This window comes from Paroedura picta, chromosome 4, assembly GCF_049243985.1.
Source record: "Paroedura picta isolate Pp20150507F chromosome 4, Ppicta_v3.0, whole genome shotgun sequence".
NCBI lineage: Eukaryota > Metazoa > Chordata > Lepidosauria > Squamata > Gekkonidae > Paroedura > Paroedura picta.
In genome coordinates, this window is record NC_135372.1 from 10,494,653 (window position 1) to 10,520,106 (window position 25,454).

Below are 25,454 nucleotides of genomic sequence, written 5' to 3' on the forward strand. Positions count from 1 at the left end.
ACAACTTTCCTCATAGAACCCACTGCAGGAACCACAAAAACAGCTGAGGCATCAACTGTTCGAAAAGGGGCCACAATGTACACAGAAAGAGGAGCATCCACTGTCCCCAGAGAGACCACACTGGGAAACTTAACAATAGTAGAGGCATCAACTTTCAGAACAGAGGTAGAAGCATCAACTTTCTCCAAAGAAACTATGATATACACAGAAAGAGGGGCATCTACTAGCCCCAAAGGGACAGTAGAGGTATCACCTTTCCTCACAGAGACAGCATTTGTGATGTCAACAGAAAGTGGGATATCTTCTTACCCTAGAGACACTACAATGAGAATCTCAACAACAACAGAGACATCGGCTATCCCCTTAGAACTCACAGTAGGTATCCCATCAACAGTAGAGACATCAATGTTCCCCAAAGAGACCACAATAAACACAGGAAGAGGGATATCCACTATGCCCAGAGATACCACAGTGGGAACATCAGTAACAGTAGAGGCATCAACCTTTCCTAGAGACATCACAGTAGGAAATTCAACAACTTTAGAGGTATCAAGTCTTGGAACAGAGGCTACGGGGGCAACATCTACAGAAGAAGGCACATCCTATTTCCCCAGAGAGACCACAATGGGAATCTCAACAACAACAGAGGCATCAGCTTTCACTACAGAACCAATGGGAACCCAAACAACAGTAAGGGCAACAACGTCCCCAAAAGAGACCACAATGTACACAGAAAGAGGGGTATCCATTCTCCCCATAAACACCACAGTAGGAGACAGGCATCCGGAAAGAGAGACATCCGCTATCCCCAGAGAAATCACAGTGGGAACCTCAACAACAGTAGAGGAATCAGCTTTCACTGCAGAACCCAGTGTGGGAATTCAAACAACATTCCCAACAGAAACTACAATATATGCAGAAAGAGGGACATCTGCTATCCAATGGGAGACCACAATGGAAGCCTCAACAAGAGTAGCAGAATTAACATTTCCTACAGACAAGATAGTGGGAATCTTACCCACATTAGAGGAATCAACTTTCGGAACAGAGGCCACAGGGGCAACATCCTCAGAAGAAGAAACATCCACTTTCCACAAAGGGATGACAGTAAGAACCTCAACAACAGTGGAAGAATCAACTTTCTCAAAAGAGACCACATTGGCAAAGCCAGCTGATGTAAGGACATGCAGTTACCCATCAGACACAAATCTGGGGACCTCAAGGACAGCAGAGTCAATGACTTTCTTCACAGACAGAAGGGTGGGAACATTCCCTATAGCAGAGGCGTCAACAGTCACTATAGAACCCACCATGGGAACCCAAACAACAGAAGGAGCAACAACTTTTCCAACAGAGACTACAATGTACACTGAAAGAGAGGCATCCACTATTCCAAGAGAAACCATCTTGGGAACTTCAACAAGAGCAAAGGCATCAGCTTTCGCAACAGGGACCACATTGGCAGCGACAGCAGAAGAATGGATATCATCTCAACCCACAGGGACAACAGTGAGGACCTCTGCAACCCTGGAGGCATCAACTTTTCCAATGCAGACCACAATGCACATTGAAAAAGAGAAAACCACCACCCCCAGTGGGACCACAGTAGAAACATCAACAACAGCAGTAGTACCAACTTATCCCACAGAGACAGCCTTTGTGATACCAACAGAAAGTGGGCCATCTACATACTCCAGAAGGACCACACTGAGAACCTCAACAACAGGAGACCCATCAACTTTCCCCTTAGTATCCACAATAGGAACCTCAACAACAGTAGAAACGTCCGTGTTCCCAAAAGAGACCACAACATACACAGAAAGAGAGGCATCCACTATCCCCAGGGAGACCACAATGGGAACCTCAGTAAGAGTAGTACCAACTTTTCCCACAGACACCACAGTGGGAAATTCAGCAAGATTAGAGGCATCAACTTTCCAAACAGAGGCTACAGGGGGAACATCTGCAGAAGAAGTGGCATCTACTTCCTCCAGTAATACCACAGTGGGAACTTCAACAACAGCAGAACCATTAAATTTTCTAATAGGTGCAAAAGTGGTAAACCAAACAACAGTAGCGGGAACACCATTCCCAAAAGAGACCACGATGTACACAGAAAGTGGGGCATCCACTGTTCCCACAGAGGCCACCGTGAGAACCTCAATAAAAGCAGAAGCATCAACAGAGGCCACACTGGGAATGTCAGCAGAAGGAGGGATCTCTGCTTACCCTACAAAGACAACAGTGGAAGCCTCAGTATCAAAAGAAGCATCCACTTTCCCTACAGCAATCTCAGTGGGATCCTCAAGAACTCTAGAGGCATCAACTTTCCGAACAGAGGCCCTAGTGGAAACGTCCTCAGAAGAAGCATCCACTTTCTCCAAAGAGAGGACAGCAAGAACCTCTACACCAGTAGAAGAATCGTTTTTCTCAAAAGAGACCACACTGACAATTTTAGCTGAAGTTGGGATCTCCAGTTACCTCACAGACACAAAAGTGGGAATCTCAACAAGAGCAGAGGCAACAACTTTCACAACAAAGACAACAATGTACACTGAGAAAGTGGCATCCACTATCCCAAGAGAAACCACCTTGGGAAACTCAACAAGAGCAGAGTCATCACCTTTCTCAACAGAGACTACAAAGGCAATATCAACTGAAGGAGGGATATCAGCTCATCCCATAGAGTTAACAGTAACAGCAGAGGCAACTACCTTTCCCAGTGAGACGATATTGAACACCTCAACAACTACAGAAGCATCAACTGTCCCAACAGCCATTATGCTGGTACTCTCCACAACACAAGGAGCATCAACCTTACCAACAGTGGAATTGTCAGTGGAAGGAGACCCAACTACTTTCCCCTCAATGACCATTGTGGGAACCTCACCTACAGAAGAGTTGTCAACTTTCCCCTCCCAGACTAAAGTGGAAACCTCTAGAGCAGCAGAGGCATCAACTTTCCTTACTGAGACCACCATGGGAACTTCTATCACAGCACAAGTATCAACTTTCCCCCCAGACACCACAGTGAATACCTTACCAACAGTAGAGGCATCCACTTCCCACAGAGTGATCACTGAGATCACTTCAAGTGGTACAAAGAGTTTGAGTTTTCCCTTAGCCTCCATAGCAGCCATGTCTCCTGAAAGTCTACCATCCACTTCCCTACAGAAGAATGCAGGGAGGCCCAGTGAAGCATGGATATCTAGTTCTCACACAGGTGCCATGCCGGTGATGTCAAGTGGTCCGGAATCATCTAGTCCTTCCACTTCTCTCTCAGCAACCACAATGGCACGCTTGGCTGGAGAGGACAGATTCACTTTCCCCGAGCAGACCACTCTCTCGAAGATGCTGACAAAAAGAACAGGTAATTCAATGAAGCATGGGGCTTTTCTGATCCAGGGGTGGGGAATTGCATCATGGATGGGGGTGGGTGGGAAGCAAAGTTTAAAAATGCTGGTTCTGTCAAACTTAGTAAATAGTATTATGCCCTTAAACCTCAGTAACCCTTTTTTTTAAGTTGTGATAGTAACACTTCCAGTTTTAATTTAGAAGAAAGTTGACTCAGTCTTTTAGGGCAGTGGTCCCCAATCCCCAGTCCAGGGAACAGTACCGGTCTGTGGATCAGTCGATACCGGGCTGCGGCTCCTCCTCGTCCTCCTCCCCGGCTGCTGCCTTGGGGGCTGCCCTGCCACTCTGCCGCCAGCTCACCTTTGGTGCTCTCCGACGGCCGCCATGGCTGGGGCTCCCCCTCGGCGTAGCACTGCACAGCTGCTGCTGGCAGCACCCCCCAGTAGGTGGTGGGAAGTCAGGGGCACCAGCAGGAAAGCAAGTGGAGCAGGGGCTCAGGCGGCAGTGACGTCCTTCGGCAAAAGACTACCCCCCCCCGGACCTCAGTAAAATTGTCAAACGTTGAGTGGTCCCCGGTGATAAAAAGGTTGGGGACCACTGTTCTAGAGGGTCAGTATTACTGGTATTTTTTTAAAACATCCCCTTTCCTTTCCTTCTACTTTTTTTATCAGAAGAAGTTATTCATCCTCATACAGCCACCCATCAAGGAGTCGGGCATGAAAACAGTCCAGCGGCCCTTCACTCCTTACCAGTGACCACACTCTCTGTTGGTGCCCCAAGACCCATTAATATGACTGGTAAGTTATCGCGATGGTGCACAATTGTGTGACTTCAGGGACTGAGCGATTCTTGGCATTGAAGATTATTTTATGTAGCAGCTATCTAGTTAAAGGTGTATATATGAAGCTGTCTTCTGCTGGGTTCAGGCTATCTGGTGAGTTCAGGTTATCAAGGACAGTGTTGTCTATTCCAGGGATTCTCAACCAGGGATCCATAGGTCCCCAGGGGTCTGCAGGAGCTCTGGAGGGGGTCCACGCCATTCCCCTTCTGCCTTAATGGATTCGGCCACAAGTTAGGGAACTGACTACTTCAATTTCTCATCTCCCCTCTCTTGTGGTTTTTGTGCCTGTGAGTGGCCAGAGATGCTGGGGATTGAACCTGGGACTTTCTGCATGCAAAGAACTCATGGCCCCTCCCACAAATCAATAACCAGGGGGGCTTTGGGGCATTGCATGACTGTCCTGAAAGTTGGCAGTCTAAGGCAGGGACTTGTGGTCATTATAGCCAAATAGTTTTTGTTCGGTGCATTCTGTAGTTTCTGATTTCTGTAAAACTTTTGTATCAGAGCAGAATCTACCAAGACTAGTGTTATCAGTCACATAGGGATGAGTGAATGCTCTTCATATTTTTTTCCTGTTAGTTTTGTGGATTTGTTTTTATTTTTGTTTTCATATGCAACTTTAATGAATAGAAACTATTTCTTTAAGTATTTGAAGGGTTGTCACTTGAAGGAGGGCAGGGAACAGTTCCTGTTGGCAACAGAGGACAGGACCCTCAGTAATGGCTTTAAACTATGTGTAGAACAGTACCAGCTAGATGTTGGGGGTGGGTTGGGGATTCACAGTCAGAATAGTTCAGCAGTGGAATCAACTGCCCAGGGAGGTGGAGAGCTCTCCCTCCCCACTTCAAGCAGCAGCTGGACAGATCCTTATCCGGGATGCCTTAGGCTAATCCTGCACTGAGCAGGGGGTGGGACTAGATGGCCTGCATGGCCCCTTCCCACTGTGGGATTTTAGGAGTCTAGTTCAGCCGTGGAATGGGCTGCCTAAGGAGGTGGGGAGCTCCCCCTCACTGGTGGTCTCCAAGCAGCAGCTAGACAGATCCTTTTCCTGGATGCTTGAGGCTGATCCTGCATTGAGCAGGGGGTGGGACTAGATGCCCTTTGTGGCCCCTTCCCACTCTAGCATTCTATGAAACTAGTTCAGCAGTAGAATGGGCTGCCTATGGGGGTCGTGAGCTCCCCCTCACTGGCATTCTTCAAGCAGTATCTGCAAATATATTTATCACTAGCTTCAAAGCCCATTTATAAAAATGGGGTTTGAAAGGGGAGAAGGGGGAAGAGTAAGGGACACGCTGCCACCCGCCCACCCCGTGTCCCAGAGGCTCCTTTGAAACGCGGCCCCGCGCTCCTCCCCCCGAAGCTGAGATAGAACTGCAGGCTCACTCACCGGATTCGCGCTGGTCCTGTCTGTGAAGGGGCCGGGCGTGGGCAAGGAGGGCGGGCAGCACGGAGGAGAGGCGGCACCGGAGAGGCGGCTGCTGGGCAGCCCCCTCCCCGAGGCTTTTTTCCGTTTGCTGGCTGGCTCAGGGAACGGCGCAGCTGCTGCTCGTGGGGCTCGGGCGTCCGGCTGCAGGAAGGCAGCTCGGACTCCGGCTGTCCCGCGGCTGCTGGCTGGCTTCACGGACGCAGCTTCTTGAAGGCAGCTTGGACTCCGGCTGTCCCGCAGCTGCTGGCCGGCTTCGCGGACGCCGGTTCTTGAAGACAGGTCGGGGTCCGGCTGTCCCGCGGCTGCTGGCTGGCTTGGAGGACGCGGCTGCTGCCGGCCAGCACGGAGGAAACACGGCCTCGTAGAGGCGGCTGCTGGCCAGGCCCTCGCCCAAGGCTTTGGCGCTGTGTTTCGTGGGCCATTGGCCGCCTTGGGGGACGCGTTCGCCGGTGCTGCTGGGGCTTGAGGGTCCGGGCGCAGGAAGGCAGGGCGGACTCCGTTGGCGGCGGCTTGATGCGGAGACTTTCCTGCTGGTTTTCTGCCGGCCTTGGCTGGCTTGGGGGCCGCCGTCGGCGCTGCCGCTGGGGCTCGGGGGCGCGGCTGCGGAAAGGCAGCTCGGACTCCATTGGCGATGGCCTGAGCCCTCGGGAGGCGCTTTGCGCCTCCCGGCGCGTTAGGCCACCGGCAACGGAGCACCCGCCAGCCGCGCGTAGCGGCGGCGGGCTGGTCGGCGGCGGCGAGGTTCTTTTGTTGGCGGCGGGCTGACGCGGCGAGAGGCGCTTCACGCCTCTTGCCGCGTCAGGCCAGGAGGAATTGCGAGCCGCGCTGTGCGCGGCTCACAGTTCCTGGAGCTGGGAATCGGAGGGACCAATCGGCAGGCGCGAAGCGCCTGCCAATTGATCCCTCCGATTGTCTGTCGTGAGGAAGGGTCCAATCCGGACCCTTCCTCATCACGGACTAATCCCACCTTTACACCCCTTAGCGAATTATTTAGTCCATGGCGCCACGGGCGCCACGGGCGGTTTAAAGATGGATGCCTTAGTATGCTGCCCTATCTGGCTGCACCCAGTGGCAGCTGGGCGGATGGTGCCTGGGCTGCAGAACCTAGCCAGAGTCCACACTAGAGCAAGGTCAAAAGTCCAGTCCTAGTCGATAGGTATCAAGGCAAGCAGAGTTAGGGGCGAGACAAAGAGTAGTCAAGGGAAAGCCAAGGTCAGAGTCCAGAGAAACCAATAGCCAGTTCGTAGTCCAAGGCCATTTGCCAGAGTTTAGGGAAGCCAATAGTAGTCACAGGAGTTCAGGAGTTTGCAGGGACAAGGAATCCAAACCAGATGGGAGGGTCTCTGCATGGATTACACCCATGCCGACACACTGCTGCAGCCTTGCCTAAAAGCAGCTCAGCTAATGAGCTGAGTGATTCCAGCTGGCTCAACACTCACTCTCCCCCGAAGCTGCATCAGCTGTGTCGGGTGTGTCGGGTCTCCACTGGCATTGAGCCAGCAGCCTTGCAACTGATATCCCTTCTTCCTTAAACACCCCACCAACGCCTCCTTCGGATGGTCGTCTGACTCTGGCAGTGCTGGGGCTGGGCACACAGCCAGCTCCTTCCTCTCACTCCCTGCTTGCTCTGCAGTGTGTGTGATGCCCAGATGATGAATATGGAACAGGCTCGAGTTGCTGTGGAAACTCCTTGGAGACAGGAGGTGGCAGCGGTGGCATGACACTTAGGCTGATCCTGCAATGAGAAGGGGGTGGGACTAGATGGCCTGCATGGCCCCTTCCCACTCTAGCATTCTATGAGTCTAGTTCAGCAGTGGAATGGGCTGCCTTGGGAGGTGGTGAGCCCCTCCTCAGTGGCAGTCTTCAAGCAGCGACTGGAAAGATATTTATCATAGATGCCTTAGGCCAGGGGTAGTCAACCTGTGGTCCTCCAGATGTTCATGGACTACAATTCCCATGATGCTAGTAGGGGCTTGTGGGAATTGTAGTCCATGAACATCTGGAGGACCACAGGTTGACTACCTCTGCCTTAGGCTGATCCTGAATTCAAACAAACAATCAAATACCTTTTTTTGGCATAATCATAATAAAACATTTATACAAAAGACAAGGTGGTTCAGATCCCAGGTCACTTGGAGAAAATCCCATGAAGGAATTTTGCAATGCCTTCGGTTATTTGAGGGTTATTATCCGATAAGAGAAAATGCACTATTGTTGCAGGACTGTGAGTCTTGCTCGCCCCCACAAGAGGAAATGTGTACCATTCTCTGAGATGGTCATGTTGCTCACAAAAGAGGAGAATGTGTTCCACTGACTCGGGTTTCTTTGCAGGACATGGGCAGAGTCTGTCTTTATATTGGATTTTAGTGTACCGACCTTTAGTCACCGCTATTGGGAGGTTCAGCCTTGCTAGCATAAAAAATCACTTCTAGGAAGGCGATTTTAAAGATTTAAAGTACTCTGGGATCCTTCTTGCTGGGGGATAGATTCCAAAAAAGATGGGAGAGCATGTTCTACATGCTCCACCGATACTGTTCTGATAGTCGATATCCATGATCCGTTGCCTGATGATATTGTAAGCTTGGTTCTCTTCAAGGTTTTCTAAAAGCTCAATAGACAGGCCTATAGACTTTAGTTTGTTGTTAATCTTCACGAACCAGGGTGATATTAACTTATCAGACAGCATAAGGTAGACGAGGCTCCCAGCTTGGGCTCTAAAGTTCAGGCAGAGCCAGTATTTAAAGATACAGAGCCAGGCTAGAGTGGCCAGTTGGGTAACGCCAGTCTCCAAGTATATTGTGAGGGCAGAGATGAATTTGGGGAGGCCCAATAAACAGCGAAGGAAGGCGGATTGCAGCCTCTCTACTCCTGCAGGGTCTATGCCCCATACTGTTATGCCATAGAAGAGTTTTGAAATCAGCATGGTTTGAAAGATCTTAATAGCAGCAGGGAGGCTTTGACCTCCCTTAGTAAAATAGAATCTCGCTATTGCATTTGCCTTGAAATTTGTGCAGATTGATATTTGGTTCCAATGTAAGGCCCATTTCAGAGAGTGGTGAAAATGGACTCCTAAATATTTAAAGTGGTGCACTTGCTCAATGAAATGTTCATTTATTTTCCACTTGTTGAGCTTCCTGGATTTGGAAAATACAACTATTTTAGATTTGGTGAAGTTGATCCGGAGTTGATTTTGATTGCAGTAGTTTGAGAAGACTTAGAGAAGGGTTTTTAGGCCAGTTTTGGTACAAGAGAGGAAGACTGTGTCATCCGCGGGGACCGGAGAGCTTCCCAGCATTGGAGCATGGCAACAGATTCCTGCTTAACACCTTTATTGGCAAGTATTCTGTCAAAAAGTTTCCCATCCCAAGGATCGCAAATTCGGCAGCCAGTATTTGTGTGAAGATACAAAAGCCTAGAGTCCATTCCCAGATAGTTTTTTCCATAATCGAGTTCTAGGGATGGAGTCGAAAGCGGCTTGCAGATCGAGAAAGGCTGTATAGAGCTTGCCCTGTTTGGCATGGGTGTATTTTGCCGCTAGATGGTAGAGGGTCAGGGTGTGATCAAGAGTCAACTTTCCCGTCATAAAGCCAATCTGTTCTGGCCCCACCTTGGTAGCTGACCACTCCACTAATTTAGATATAAGATGGCTTGCATAGATTTTTCCTGGGACAGAAAGGAAGCTGATAGGTCTGTAGTTGGCTGGGAGGTTTGGGTCACCATTTTTGAAAATCGGACAACTACCACTTCTTCCCAGGAAGCAGGAATGGAAGCGCTGGAATTTATTTTGGTAAAAAGAAAAGCAAAGTGAGGGGCCTGATCCTGAATTGAGCAGAGGGTGGTGACTAGGTGGCCTGTAGGGCCCTTTCCAACTCCATGATTCTATTATTCTATATGCACCTTCCTTGCAGTGTCCAAATTAATAATCAAATATGGTGTGGAAACAATCACATGTATTGTATGTACAAGAATGATAAAATTTGACTAGTGGAACTCCAGGTTGACAAGCTGATAAAAGATATCCATAAAAGATATTGGCTAGTTTATTTTTGTTGTTGTTGTTGTTGTTGTTGTTGTTATTTGATTTGTATGATCACCACTCTTGGAAACCGGATTGTGGCAGTTGACAATGTTTCAATACAAATCAGTACATTAAAACCATTAAAATTCCCCATTAAAACCCCATTAATAATGGCTCAGTCACAATGATGGCGAATAAATAAAACTATTCCCATACAGGCCACTGGATGGGCAGAAGGGAGCAGATGGATAATTGGGCATAAGATAGAACAATCTGGGGAACCAGGCCTATCTAATACTGGCCTTCATGTGTTTAATGCCTGTGTTTAATTCATGTGTTTAATAAATTAATTAATAAATTAGCTAATTAATTTAATTAATTAATGTGTTTAATTCATGTGTTTAATACCTGATAATATTTCCATGGTGACAGGGCTACAGCCTTCCAAGGAGAGAGTTGTAGGCAACATTTCATAAATCCACTGCGCCCTCTACTGTCCACTGGGACTGCCTCAGATTGCTTGTTAATGACCTGTAAAATAAGATACATAACCAACAAAGTTTACTTCTGGGTATAATAATAAAACTTTGTTGGGCTTCAAGCTGCTACTGGACTCAAACTCTGTTGCTTTGGATCAACGTGGCTACCCCACATGAATCTATCTTCATGTAAGCTAGAGTCTGGCCATTTCCGCACTAGGAGGCATACCTTGTTTTAGCCTCACTTTGGATTTCCTTTGGATGCTGCAAGTCGACTAGAAACTTTCCGTATTTGGGTTTTCCTTCCATCATTCCCCAGGCTGAAATTTGTGACTTGCTTTCTGCACCGAGTCTGATGGAGGCAGCCTCCCATCATGCTTTGCCCCCTCCTTTTTTCAAGAAAATATTTTTTTTCCCAATTGGTGCCTGATTGTACCTTTGTTTTCTTCTCACCCCTTATTCCCACCATTCTACACCCTTGATTGCCTCCTCCCTTCCTCTCAAAGAGTCCTGAATGTAATTTTTTTTTAAAAATGGGTAATAACATTATATTATTTATATATTTTATTTATTTATTTGATTTATAGACCACCACTCCCAGCCATGTTGGCTATAACATTATAAAACTGCTGTGCAGGACTGCAAGACTGCTTAAAAAAAAAACCTTAGAAACTGCATTGTAATGCTATCACCCTCTCTCTTTTTTTAAGGAATATATTTTGTAATGGAGGGAGGGGGTGGAAGGGGGCGGGAGGATGAGGATAAGGAAAGTGGAATGCCTAAATGACCCAAAATGGTGGGTACTGGGAAAAATTCGATTGCATGTATCTCTACCCCGAATTAGACCCTGTTTGAAAAAATGAAATCTGGTTTTCTGGAGACTTCTTTGCTGTGGGGCAAGTGAGGGTTTGCACCTGAGGGTTTGCAAATTTTAGTGTGGAAATATATACAAAAGTCAATCCTCTAAAAATGCAAATCTGAATGATACTGCTAGCGTGGAAACACTCAGGGACACACACAAAGCTGTCTTTACACTGCATGATACCATAGGTCTGTCAAAATCAGAATTGTCTTAGATTGGTGTCAGCTCTACAATGTTTCAGCTGAAGTTCTTTCACATCACCTCCCACCTGAGCCTATGGAAGATGCTGTGGACTGCATCTTGGGCCTGCTGCATACCACTGAGCCATGTCCTAGATGCCCTTCTTAGTAAAAAACTGGCCAAGATGAACAAAGACCCAAAATCAGAATCATAATCAGATGACCTTTATTGGCATATAACCCAAAATCTTAGTAATTCTGCATGGATCCAACTGACAGTAGTCTGGGTGGCCAGGGGCATGGGGGATGGTCTATAGGAGTGCAGAATTTAGGCCGGATATGTGATGTGCTTATCATCATGGGGGACTGGAATGCTAAAGTAGGAAGCCAAAAGATAACCAGGTAACAGGCAAGTTTGGCCTTGGAGTACAAAATGAAGCAGGGAACAGGCTGGTAGAATTTTGTCAAGAGAATACAATGGTCATAGCAAACACTCTTTCCCAACAACCCAAGAGACGACTCTACACATGGACAACACCAGACGGTCAACTCAGAAATCAGATTGACTATGTGCTCTGCAGCCAAAGATGGAGAAGTTCTATACAGTCAGTAAAAACAAGACCAGGAGTTGATTGTGGTTCAGATCATCAGCTTCTTGTTGCAAAATGTAGGCTTAAATTGAAGAAAGTAGGGAAAAGCACTAGGCCACTCAGGTATGAACTAATTCATATCCCTGATGGCAGATCTCAACAAGAGCCATAGCCTTTTTGGTCCTGGCCCCCACCTGGTGAAACGAGCTCCCTGAAGAGATCAGAGCCCTGCCCGAACTTCCACATTGTCGCAGGGCCTGCAAAAGGGAGCTCTTCCACCAGGCATTCGCTTGAGGCCGACCGACTGAGAACATCTGCTGGGCCCTTAGCAGACGCCCTTCCATGACTGAACAGAATTGATCTCCCCAGTGTTGTTGTTATTTATGTTGTGTTATAAATTGTTACTTGGTTGTTATGATGTTGTAGTGAAACTGTATGTTATAGATTAAATTAAATGTTATAGATTATAATAATGTTCCATGTAAAATTTGATAATGTTCCATGTAAACCGCCCAGGACTGTAAAGAATGGGTGGTATAAAAATCCCCTCCCCCCCAAAAAATACACAGTAGAGGTGACAAATAGATTTAAGAAATTAGATCTGATAGACAGAGTGCCTGAAGAACTATGGACGGAGGTTCGCAACATTGTACAAAAGGTAGCAACTAAAACCATCCCAAAGAAAAAGAAATGCAAGAAATCAAAATGGCTGTCTGAGGAAACTTTACAAATAGCTGAGGAGAGAAGGGCAAGGGAGAAAGAGAAAGATACACTCAACTGAGTGCAGAATTCCAAAGAAAAGCTAGAAGAGATAAGAATGCCTTCTTAAATGAACAATGCAAACAAACAGAAGAAAACAATAGAATAGGGAGGACCAGAGATCTCTTCAAGAAAATTGGAGATATGAAGAGAACACAAAGAAGGGAATGATGACCAAAATGGTAGGGACCTCACAGAAGCAGAAGAGTTTTTTAAAAGGGGGCAAATTATACAGAAAAACTATACAAGAGTGAGCTTAACGTCTCTGATAACCGCGATGGGGTAGTTTCTAACCTGGAGCCAGACGTCCTGGAATGTGAAATCAAATGGGCCTTAGGAAGTCTGAGCAACAATAAAGCTATTCAAAATCGTAAAAGACAATGCAGTAAAAGTGCTACACTCAATATGCTAGCAAATTTGGAAAACTCAGCAGTGGCCACAGGATTGAAAAAGGTCAGTTTACATTCAAATCCCAAAGAAGGGCATTGCCAAAGAATGTTCAAACTACTGCACCTCTAACGACGCATTCCTCTTCCCTTGACAGGCAAGATTGAAGAGAATACCACTTGTGCCCCCATTTGCTTGAGCTTCCTCCCTAGATCTTGATAGTCTGTTTTAATAGGAGCGATGGTATTCACGGACATGTCATTCGTTCCCACATGGACCATCACAAATGGGTAGCGATCCGTAGATTTGAGGAGTTTGGGCAGCCGTTCTGAATTGTCTTTAATTTTTGCCCCTGGCAAGCAACACACCTCTCGGGTTAGGGGGTCAGGCCCAGCCACATGGCGATCCATTCCTTTTAGTAGGGTGTCTCCGATTACCAGTACTCACCTTTTTTTCCCTTCTCAACACCATTTCCTTCTATCTCCATGGCCTCTTCCCTTTGTCTTAGACTTTGTTTTGGGACCTCTTCCCTTGTTGACCCTTGCACCTCCTCTGCAAGGGCCTGAAATCTATTCTGGAGCTCAAAAGGCCCCGAGAACCATCTTGCTCTATGCCGTTGAGTCTTTTTCCTGTCTGCAGAGGTTCCGTAATGAGGTCAATCCCCTTATCCTCTTCAAGACTGGTTGTATCCTCTTTATTCCGAATTGCACACCTCCGGTCTATGAACTCCTCCCCTTTCTTAATTTGGGTCAGAGTAATAATCCTCTCCTCCAAAAGTCTTACCAGCTTACACTTGGGGCAGATGTAGTCCATCTTGTCTTCAGGGAGGAAGGCAATTACACTCACTGCAGATGATGGGATGAGTGTCCTGGAGGTCCATTGTAACTTCTAGGCAGTGCAACTACTAGGGAAATATAATCTACTGATTCTAATTGCTAGGCCAAGAACCCCAGGCTAAGAGCTGCAGGCCAAGAGCCCTTTGTCTCTCGCCAAAGGCTCGCGCCTCTGGCGAGGAGCAGCCCTTTTTAATCCTCCCAGCAATCACCCAGCAATCACCTCACTCAGCACCACAATAGCCTCACCTGGTCAGCAGCACCAGCAGCACCAGCAGCACTCCCCAGCAGCTTTCTCCACGTGCTCTCAGTTGTCTGAGCTCTGCCGCTGGTGAGGAGCAGCCCTTTATAATCCTCCCAGCAATCACCTCACTCAGCACCACGTTATTCAACACCCTCCTTATGCGCCCTCTGGCCCAACTGGTATGGAGCTTTGGGCTGGGTTGCCACCAGTACCCTGATGACACCCAGCTCTATCTCCTCATGGACGGCTGCCTGGACTCCCCTCCAGAACCATTCGCCAGATGTTTGGAAGCAGTGACTGAATGGTTCGAGCAGAGTTGCCTGAAACTCAACCCCTCCAAGACGGAGGTCCTGTGGCTGGGAGGCAGAGGGCAGGACCAGGCAGCGCGCTTACCCACCCTGGCAGGAACGCAACTTACTATCTCGCCCCAGGCCAGGAATTTGGGGGTGACCATCGATACCTCCCTGACTATGGAGGCTCAGATCAAGAGAGTAGCGGGTCAGGCGTTTTTCTATCTTCGCCAGGCCCGACTACTAGCGCCCTACCTGTCCCCTGACCACTTGGCTACAGTGATCCATGCGACAGTCACCTCCAGAATAGATTTCTGTAACTTGCTCTATGCCGGCCTACCCTTGTCTCTGATCCGGAAACTCCAGCTAGTGCAAAACGCAGCTGCTCGGGTCCTCACTGGTACACCTTGGAGGGCCCACATCCAGCCGGTGCTGAGGCAGCTGCATTGGTTGCCAATTGCTGCCCGGATCAGGTTCAAGGTTCTGGTTTTGACCTTTAAGGCTATACGCGGGTTGGGACCCACATACCTGAGGGACCGCCTACCGCCCTATATCCCCCGCAGGGCTTTACGCTCAGCGGGGGAGAATCTCCTGATCGTTCCTGGCCCTAGAGAAGCGCACCTGGCCTCGACCAGGGCCAGGGCCTTTTCGGGCCTGGCCCCTACCTGGTGGAATGAGCTCCCGGGAGAGCTGCGGGCCCTTTGGGATTTACCAGCTTTCCGCAGGGCCTGCAAGACGGAGCTCTTCCGCCAGGTTTTTGGTTGAGGCCGGGGTCAGCGAATGAGTGCCAGCATTCCCCCCCACCCGGACCTAGTAAGTTAGATCTCCTCCCCACCCTCCCTGCCGCTCTGATAGCAGGGGTGGGAATAATGAGAGCTTCCGCCATGTTGGGATTGTTTTAAAGTCTTTTAATGGGTATTTAATGGGGATAGGACTATTGTGACCCCCACAAGCCTACGGGGAGTGGTGGGAAATAAATCTAAATAATAATAATAATAATAATAATAATAATAATAATAATAATAATAATAATAATAATAATAATAATAGCCTCACCTGGTCAGCAGCAGCAGCAGCAGCAGCAGCACTCCCCAGCAGCTTTCTCCACATGCTCTCATTTGTCTGAGCTCTGCCTCTGTCGAGGAGCAGCCCTTTTTAATCTTCCCAGCAATTACCCAGCAATCACCTCTCTCAGTACCACAATAGCCTCACCTGGTCAGCAGCAGCAGCAGCAGCAGCCCTGAGCAGCTTTCTCCACGTGTTCTCAGTTGTCTGAGTTGTCTAGAGCAGTGGTCCCCAACCTTTTTATCACCGGGGACCACTCAACGCCTTTTACTGAGGCCCGGTGGGGGGGGGTAGTTTACTCCTCTACTCTCAACCACTGCCCTAACGCTCTCTGATCGCTATGGTAATGTTTAAACATCCCTTCAAAATAAGATACAGACACGCCATAACAATGAACATAAGGAACATTTTATTTTCATGGAAATATGACAAAATATGACAAAATATGACAAATCAATGGGAACCCTGAGCTTGTTTCTCTGCAACGAGATAGTCCCATCTGGGAGTGATGGGAGACAATGACACCCAAAGCCGGGGGGGGGATGAAGTAAAGGGCCGGGGGAGGGGAGAGAAGGCGTCCTTCGGGGCCCACCTCCAATTAGTCGATGGACCACATGTGGTCTGCCACCTACAGGTTGGGGATCGTTAGTCTAGAGGACAGGTAGCCCTGGAGGACACGACTTCACACCTAACAATAACAACAATGTGACACCCTAGCCTGTCTCTTTTTGGTTCTATGGCATTATCATAGAGACTAGAGGAATTCCTAATCATTACACGGTGGCCATTACAGTTCCCCTGTAGAAAATGGCTGCTTTGGTGGGAAGACTCTGCTATTAAATCCCACTGAGGTCCCTCCACATCCCAGATCCTACCTTCTCATAAAAGTTCAAAGCCTTCCTCAATCCCAAGGAGGCTTTCTCTGACAGGAGAGGCTGGAGGAAGGCTTCGAACTTGAGCAGAACAGGAGAATGTAGACAACTATGGTAAACACTGCTGCTGCTGATGATGTTAGCCATTCAGTTGAGTCCAACTCTTGGCAATCTTATGGCACAACCTCCACCACATTCCCCAATCTTGCACCTCTTGTTGGGTCCCTTCTGGCCTGAGGGGCTCACCATTGGGCATCATATTGAAATCGTTTGAGAGCTGCACCATAGGGTTTTTATTGGTCACTTTTAATTCATCTTCATTTTTCAACCCAACCTTCTGCCATTGTCCATGTGACCTCCTGTTTAGAAACACACCGTCCATCGCCAGGTTCAGCAAGATGGCCGTATCATACATCCTTAGACCAGGGGTGGCCAAACTGTGGCTTTCCAGACTTCCATGGACTACAATTCTCATGAGCCCCTGCTAGCATGCTGGCAGGGATTCATGGGAATTATAGTCCATGGACCTCTGGAGAGCTACAGTTTTTCCAACCCTGCTTTATACCAAGCTGGCTGTCATATGAGAACATATGAACAGGCCTGCTGGATGAGACCAGGTCCATCTAGTCCAGCATCCTCTTTCTCACATTGGCCAGATATATGGCTTCAGAACAACCATGAAGGATAACAGGGAGAACAATATCTCCTTCGCTGTCCCCCTCTGTCAGCTGGTACTCATAGGCAGAGCGCCTCCAAACACAGTGGCTCCATTCAGCCATTGCAACTGATAGCTATTGGTGGACCTCCCTTCCTCCATGAATTCCTCTGACTTCCTCTTAAAACCAGCTAAGCTGCTGGTCCTCAGTACATACTGCGGCAGCAAGTTCCACCAGCTAACTACGTACTGCCTGAAGAAGTGGCTATACTTCTCTGTCCTGAATCCACTTCTCCCAATGGCACCGGCATGCTGTGAGTTTGAGTAATACAGGACTTGGAGAGAAGTTCTCTCTAGCCACTTCCTTCATGCCACAAATAATTTATAAAGCTCTCCCGTGCCTCTCCCCTTTGCTAACCTGAAAATCCTGCACGTTTCTGCTTCTAAGAATTTGCTCCAATCCCTTTCTTAAAATCTCAAAGGTTGCAATGCCATAATGCATTTTGAAAGCCACTGTGATGAACCCCCCATATTTATTCCCTGGTCTTCCAACCTTCCTATACTTTAGCCCCACTGTTTCCCCTCTAAATCAGTGGTCCCCAACCAGCGGGCCGTGGCTCGGTGCCAGGCCGCGAAGGCCTTGGCGCCGGGCCGCGGCTCCCTCTCCCCGCCTCCCCTGCAGTAAAAAACTTCCCAGGCTGCAAGCTTGCGGCCCGGGAAGCTTCTTACTGCAGGAGGGGGAATCAGGGCTGCACCCGCGCATGCGCACATGTGCCATGCGCAGCCGAAATCGCGCATGCGCTATTTCGGCCGTGCATGGTGCGTGTGCTGCCCGGTCGCACATGCTCAGTGCATGGCCGCACATGCGCGACATGCGCTAGCGGGCAGTTGCCCTGCCGGTCCCCAGCCTCAAAAAGGTTGGGGACCACTGCTCTAAATGAAAGTGTAAGCCACAGTTCAGAGCTAGGCTGTCAAAGGGCTGGCCTTCTCAACCAAGGTTTCTTGACAGCCCTAGAAGGTGATATGACCATATATGGACATATATGTGCCCCCCCCCCATATTCTGCATCATCTCACTTCTGGGGTTTCCTGAAGGCTGAAGAATATTTCAGGGGTTTCTCAACAGTAAAAAAGCTGTGCTAGTGCTTCTTTGCAAGTCCTTCTGATTGAAAAGAGGGAGTTCAGAGATATGACTGATACAGGAGAAGAAATGTAACCCTCTGAATTGTTGAAGCCCTTCACAGCTGGAGTCAGTTGCCTGTTGTGGTAGACTCAAGTGGGTAGCCGTGTTGGTCTGAAGACTCAGAGTTTGTTTTGTTGTGCCTGTTGTGGATTTGCCCGGCTGTGTGGCTGTGGTCTGGTCATTTTGGTCCCTGATGTTTTGCTGTGGCTGGCATCTTCAGAGGGAAGACAGAGCAAGAGGGGAATCTCTCCATGCCAAAGATTCCCGCCTTGTCATGTCCTACCTCTGAAGATGCCACCCACAGTTGCTGGCGAAATGCCATGGACGAAAACTACCAGACCTCTGACTTCCACACGGTCTGACCTCTGACTTTCCACACAACTTGGAAAAGCAGCAGCCAATAGGAATCTCGCTCTGAAAATGGACAACATTGCTGAGAGTCTTCATTGGGTATGATCGAATTATTTAAACATACCCTGTGTAGAGGCCCGAATGCATCCCCCACCCTCTATCAAATCAAATTTATTTTAATACAGCACTGCGGCCAGATAAAACAGATAGCAAGAAAAAACATTTCAGAGTAGAAAACTGCATAATCAGGGAGCCAGTACAAAATCTAAAATATATAAAATTGTATAATTGACGGGTACATTATAAAAAATGCATAGTAAAATCCCTCTAAAAATCTTCCCCTGTTGTCTTCCCCTGCTTAATAATATGGCCCCTACTATTCCACAGGAGGATTTTTACTTTTTCTTTGTTTGAGCTGATGGAGGAATCCCTGAGTTATGGGAGGATGAATTTATTTCTTGCAGAGTTGAAGGTAGGGCACCTTAAGAGGACGTGTTCGATTGACTCTATCTCCCCGGAATTACAGGGGCAGAGTCTTTTAGCTAATGGGGTTTTCTTGAAGCGACCCACCAGCATGGCTGAGTGGAAGGAGAATACTCCAGATTCATAAATTGTACAGAGATGCAACGAGTGTCTCTGCATAAGGAATGGCACTGTAGGATTCCCTGCTTCAGCTGAGGTTCCTCCTTCCAGCGCGGGCTTTTCTTGTCTAGGCTGGCCTTCTGCACCCTGGGTCAGTAAACCTGATTGCACGTGACCGCCAACGGACGCCGAGGTCACACTTATGCAGCCAATCTAGCCCCAGGACAAACGGGAAGGCTGCGCTGGGGGGTGCCACCGGTTGGATCCGCCCCCGATGCTCCGCAATGTCTAAGTCCAGTGGGAGGGTGTGGGTCACTGCTTCCCCCCCACCCTTGCTCACATTTCCCATCCATTTTGGGCCAACTGGAGCGGTTTGCGTAACGGCTCCACTCCCACTCCCAAAATTCGCACTAGGGGCGGATTGATCAAAGTCTAAAATGCTTTGCACCCCCACTTACTTCCCCATCTCGGGAACAGTCAGATTCACTGGGAGGCGTAATAGGGGGATGGGACTCACTGAGCACTTGCCCCTGCCTCGGACCTGCTGGCGGGGCTGCCTCACAGCAGGTCGTCCTTGTTTCCCGACGGTTCCCCCGAGGCGCCTCCGTCATCCGCTCCGCTCTCACTGGTGGTTGACGGCGAGTAATGATGGGCTCCAGAAACAGGGTCAGCAGCACCTTCACAGCTTTCTTCCCGGTGGTTGCTCCCTTGGCTGGGACGGCGGAAGCTTTACCAGCCGTGGGTTTTCCAGGGGACTTATCCCTTGCAGTCACCGTTGGTTTCTTGGAGGGGCACTGGGACAAAAAGGGCCTTTATCCCCCGCAGCCCAGGCTCAGCCCCTTCTCCCGGCGCCGAGTGCGTTCCACGTCATCCGGAGCGGTCGCTTTCGCCGGGGGGCTCCTCCTAGGGGTGGATGACTTGGATCCCCCTTTGGGCTTCTCGCCTTCCAGCCAGGCGCATCTGTTTCTCCACCTCTCCAGCCAGTCTCACCCATCCCATCATGGTCTCGGGGTCGTCCAGATTCAGGCACTTTTGGACCACGTCCTTGCGCAGCCTCTTCCTGTATGCCTGGACCTGCTGGGCCTCCTCCCAGGGCGGGATGGAGGCCACCAGTTTCCAGAACTCCCGTGTGTACTGGCCCACCATCATCGAACCTTGCTTCAGGTTCCGCAGGTTTTCTTCCGCGGTCTCCGCCTCGAAATGGTCTTCAAACCTGTTTCGCAGGCACCGGATGAAGCAGTCATAGTCCCGGACCTCTACCTGGGCGTACCGATAAAGGCTCACGAACCAGTTGGCTGCTTTGCCATCCATGCAATCACCCGCGAAGCGAATCTGATCATCATACAGGAAAGTGTGGCCAAACTCTATCATGTAGCCCTGGAGTTGGATCAGGAACCCGTGGAACGATTCGGGGTCTCCATTGAACTTGGTGCGGAAGCGGCGGTGACAGCGCCCCTCTGCAGCCATGGCTGGCAGTGGGGCTGGTGGCCCGGCCCTGGCATCTCCTGGTGGGGCCGGTGGCCCAGCCCGGCCCGAATATCTCCACACGGCGGGGCTGGGGCCACTCCATGGCCCAGCGGCTGGTTCCTTCGCGGCTGCTCTGCTCCCAAGAGGGGCGCCTCCACAGCAATGGCCTGGACACCTGCCTCTCTTGCAGCCACCCTCGGAGCTGGCCGAGCCACGCTGACCTGAGGGAGTAGGGTTGGTTGGCGCAGCTCCTCCAGGAAAAAGCGTGTGCCCCGTCGCGCATCTTTGCCCGGCTCTTCTGCCACCGTAGCCAGCCACTCCCGCATGCAATCCATTCGGTCCCAGAGGTCCATATTCTCCAGGATGATCGCTGTCTCCTGATCAGGGATTCCTCGCCTCTGCGCCGGTCCCCACTCGACCCCAGGCAGGTCATCATATCTGGACAAACGCTGCCATTCCGTGATGTGCCGCTCCAGAAAGAAGTGAACCCCCGGGTTCTCCAGAACTCTCACCATCCCGGACCTGACGACGGTCTGGGTGGCCGTTCTGGCCCTTGTCCTGGTCGGGGTCTCCGCCAACGCTCCTCTGATGACCAGCTCGGTTCCCCCGTCTTGGGTGTCCGAGTCCTCCGAGCCATCATCCAACTGGCGCTCAATAAGAATTGGGTCCTCTCCGTGTTCCGCCATCCCGGCACAGAGAAAGATGGTTGTGAGATTCGACTTAATGTCAAAGGCAGACAGACTCACAACTAGGCTTCTGGGTTAATAGAAAGCTTTATTGGAAATAGTTCTGAACACTCTTATATCTGAAGCCGAATCTAATCGATACATGGCAAGCAAGCAGTTATCAATACATTCTTCCTGCTCAAATGTCCCCTCTTTCCACGGGTGGCATGACCCCCCACTGCCAGGTGCCATCCAGGGCTTTCTGCCAGACCATCTCCTGTCCTCTACCATTCCTGGAAGTCCATTTAAGTTTGCACCGACTGCTTCAGTGACTCCAATGAGGTGGCTGGATGGAGTCACTGAAGCAGTAGATGCAAACTTAAATGGACTTCCAGGAATGGTATAGCACAGGAAGGCCTGGAGGATCATTTTCCATGGGGTCGCGATGGGTCGGACACGACTTCGCACCTAACAACAACTAAGATGGCTCCCTGTTTGGCTGTAATCCCTATTTGTCTCTAATCTCCTCTAGGATTTTACAATTCCTTCTTACCCTTTTCCTTTTAACTGATTCTCAACAGCTGTCAGTAACCCATGCCTTCTGGAGAATGCTCAATCAGTGCTCATTTTTCAGGAGTTTCCCCAGCCTGTTGGTTAATTTACAGAGCCCTTTTTGAATTATCCTACTGAGGACTTTGTATTATTATATCAAACAAATAAACAGAAGCTGCTTCCTTGTCTGTTCTTCATCTGGTTTTGCAGCTTTTGTGATTGACCCTTGCCTCCCACTTACTAAATCTGGATTGGGACATCCCTGGAGAATTGTGTGTGGAGCCTTGAGAGGGCTGAATCTGCATGGAGCTTTTATTCCAATCTCAGGTCGATTCAGTCCCTGCCATCTACACTGAATGCGATTTCCATTTTGATTTTGGGTGATTTAAATTTTTCATCTGCAACAAGCATGATTGATCCAAAGTGACCCTACCTTCCCCCCGCGATATCCTGGAATGGACATAACCATTGATATTTGAAAAATTGGCATGAGTAAAGGGTGCAGCTCTCTGCTTTTCCCAAACTAACTTGCTGCCTCAAGCCTCCAACACTGTAGAAAAGCCCTGATTGTTCCCAAGGGGAAGCCCTAACTTCTCTCAGCAGTGATTTGTTTCTTGGATTTTTCCCCCTCCTCTGCTGTCTCCAAGCCTCACTTCTTCAAGAAAAGAAAGAGGCTCCTACTGCACTTGCCCCCCCCTTCTGAGATTCCCAAATCACGTGCAAAACATTTCTTTGTTTCAATTGGGGGGGGGTAAAGGAAGACCCGAGTTCAAATCAATCTGAATTCAGCAGGATCCACAATGGAATAAACAAAGTAAGTGCAGAATCAGCCCAGGTTTGGGGATCTCAGTGGGGTATAATGCTGCAAAGTCAGTTCTCCAAAGCAGCCATGTCCTTCAGCCTGGGCATAAGTTGTAATTCCTAGAGATATCCCGGCCCCATATGGAGGCTGGCAATTAGGGTTGTGTACAGCGGCATTCCAGGCCGACACAGCCAGTGCCTGTGTGCGTGCCGGGTTACACACCGGTGCCCCCACCTCCCCTCCCTCCCCATGGCACGGCGCTGGCTGCGATTTGGATGCCACCATGCACAACCCTATTGTCAATCCTATAATAGTTATAAACCCCACCTAGAGGTCCACAGCTGGGTGAGAGCAAGGGTCCATTTGCTGCGGTGTTTCTAAAGGCAGCCAGCAAAACCGCAGCCAGACTGTATGAGAACGAGGATACCAGATCTCTTGGCATTCGTATATTTATTTAAAGGAGGGGAGGGGCTCTGTTACACTGATCAGATTTAGAGCTTTAAGATGTGTTTAAAAATATAACAACAGCAACATGAGAATGGATGTCTTCTCTTCAACCCTGCTGGATGTCATAGGACCAAAAGTTTGTCAAACATCCCATTTCCTACCAGTTTTTTGTTTGTTTGTTTGATTGTTTGTTTTTAAGGACAACAACAACAAAAGCTTCTTTTGCTGTACCTTTTTTTTTGGAATAAAAGGGAACAGCAAAAAAAAGGAACAGCTGTTCTTTTTTTTTTCATTTCTGTTCATGCAGGTTCCGTTTAGCCATTATGGCTTACAGTCTTTGTTAGAACTCTTAGGGCCTTTTCGCACGGGGATCTTTGTTGCAAATTGTTTGCGGAATGAAAAATCGCCATTTAAAATAGTGGAATTCGTCGTTATGCATACCTGCCTTTGTAGTGGAATCAGTTGCGTTTTTTAGCGTTTCCCACAGGCTTCCGGTCTCGGCAGAAATCGCTAGAAAGGAAGCGCTATTGCCGAGCTCATCCCGCCCCTGGCCGTCAAGCAGCCAATGGGCAGCCGTTAGCATGCTCCCAAACAGCCCCTTTCCCTTTAAGAAAGGTTTTTAAAAAAAAAAAAACAGACCCATAGCAATGAATCTAGGTAGATTCGTTGCAACGGAGAGACCCATCCAGCTGCCTAATGTGAGCTGTCGTTTGATTGTATGATCGTTGGCACGCTGCCTCGAGTGATAAAACCCCCCCCCCTCTCACGGGCCCGATTTTCGGCTGAATTAATGTGTAAAAAATAAAGGGACTTTATTTCAGCAAACGGGCTTTTATGTGGTTTGTGCTTAGTGACTAAAGGTGAAGGACTGAAGCCAGGGAAGCCTCTAAACAGAAAGAGGCTCGCTGGTGCGTTTATCCCCGCTCGCTCGGAGAAAAAAAAATGGCGATCGCTTCGCCGGAAGTTTGGAGGAGAGAGCCAGGGGGAGGGACTTTGAAGAACCCGCAACAATGGTAACGCACAGGTCTTTAGCGCTATTGTTGCAGATTGGTTGCAGGAGTGTATCGCTATCCGGAGGGTGAATCCACTTTTCTGGATTCCCCTGAAAGCGCTACAACGAAGCGCTTTTTGCGGGTCGGTTTCAGGATTGTTGCATATTGTCTACGACGTCGTGGGTTATGGCAAATTAGTAGCGTTTCCAATTAGCAACCATTGTGCTATTTTGAAGCCGTGCGAAATGGCCCTTAGTTTCCATGAATTCAGCTTACCCACTTTCAAGGCCATCTAATAACTCTTCTAGCGAGTGCAATGTTTTCCTGGTTTCAGTGATGTCACAATCATTGGTCTGAATACTTGCCACAAATGTTAAATGTTGGGAATCCATATTGCATGATACAAAGAGTTTATTTAAAAAAAAAAACTGAATGCAATGTGTTCCCTCCCCCTTCCGCTCTCAGAGTTCTGTACATTATATATCCTATAAGATCCTCAAAGGAAGTTGTAGAAGCCAGTACTTTGAAAAGAGTGTCATAGATACATAGACTGCTAAACAATCTCTATTCATTTAGACCAGGGACTTCCAACCAGTGGTCCACCGACTCCTAGGGGTCTACAGGAGCTATGAAGTGGCGTGGTATGGGGGAGTCCAGACTGTCTTCTCAGCTCTTACTTCCCCCCCCCCCCAGTCTACAAGAGGCAGAGCTGCCATGGTAGTAGCAAAGGTGGGGGGAGGGAGCACAAGGAGGGCCAAGGGTGTGGGTAGTGATGTCACTTCCAGGGGTTGTGGCAGGGGGCAGGGGCAGCTGACATCACTTCCGAGGCTCGTTGAAGTCTGAAAAATTATTTCAGGGGCTCCTTCACGGTCAAAAGGCTGATTTAGACAGTTCTGACTCAGAATTCTAATGCCAGTTCATACTTCTTCCTCTGTAAACAAAATGTAAGTGATCAGAATGCCGCAGGCCAAAATGATCATGTACAATCATAAAATTGTAGAAGTGAATTCCTAAAGTCGCAAGTGACTAACTCAACATGTCAAATGCACATGGTACCTCTTTTGTGAAAACAGACAGCTATATCATGTAGATTTAATCATAGCATTCTCGTGGCCGTTAGTTCCATGTGGTAATTTGCTTTTTCTGTCCCGATTCCACCAACTTTCAACTTCCTTGCGTGTCTCTGAGTCCTGGTATTATGAGGGAATCTCTTCACTTTCTTCAGACCCAGTTCTATCATGTGCCCTATTTTTAAAAAATCATTTCCAAACAACAAAGCCCACAATTCTTCAGGCTTTCCTCAAAGGGAAGATATTCTTCCAGCCCCTTAACCCCTGGAACTTTTGGGCTGTCATTTTGTTGTTGTTGTTGTTGTTGTTGTTACCTGAATAAGAAGATAGAACCCAAAGTTAGAGTGATAGTCTTGTGAAATTACAAAACATTATAATGAACTGTATGCAATTGCAATCAAATTGGGGACCTTAAATATTTAGAGGATAAATGTGTGTAAGAAGAGCATGTTGGTCACTTCCGTTCTTGTTTTGCTGCCTTTTGTTCTC

The 25,454-nt window shown here is 48.7% G+C and overlaps 1 protein-coding gene across 2 annotated transcripts in view; it reads left to right on the forward strand.

The window, feature by feature from the left end:
• Window positions 1-2,498: 2,498 nt before the first annotated feature.
• The window catches only part of LOC143834908 (uncharacterized), a 97,494-nt gene continuing 74,538 nt past the window's right edge, over window positions 2,499-25,454 (forward strand). For both annotated transcript variants that reach the window (XM_077331815.1, XM_077331816.1), the window contains exons 1-2: window positions 2,499-3,370; window positions 4,026-4,151. In XM_077331815.1, the coding sequence (XP_077187930.1) occupies window positions 2,548-3,370; window positions 4,026-4,151 (949 nt within the window). In that variant the 5' untranslated portion in view covers window positions 2,499-2,547. The remainder of the gene's footprint in view (window positions 3,371-4,025; window positions 4,152-25,454) is intronic.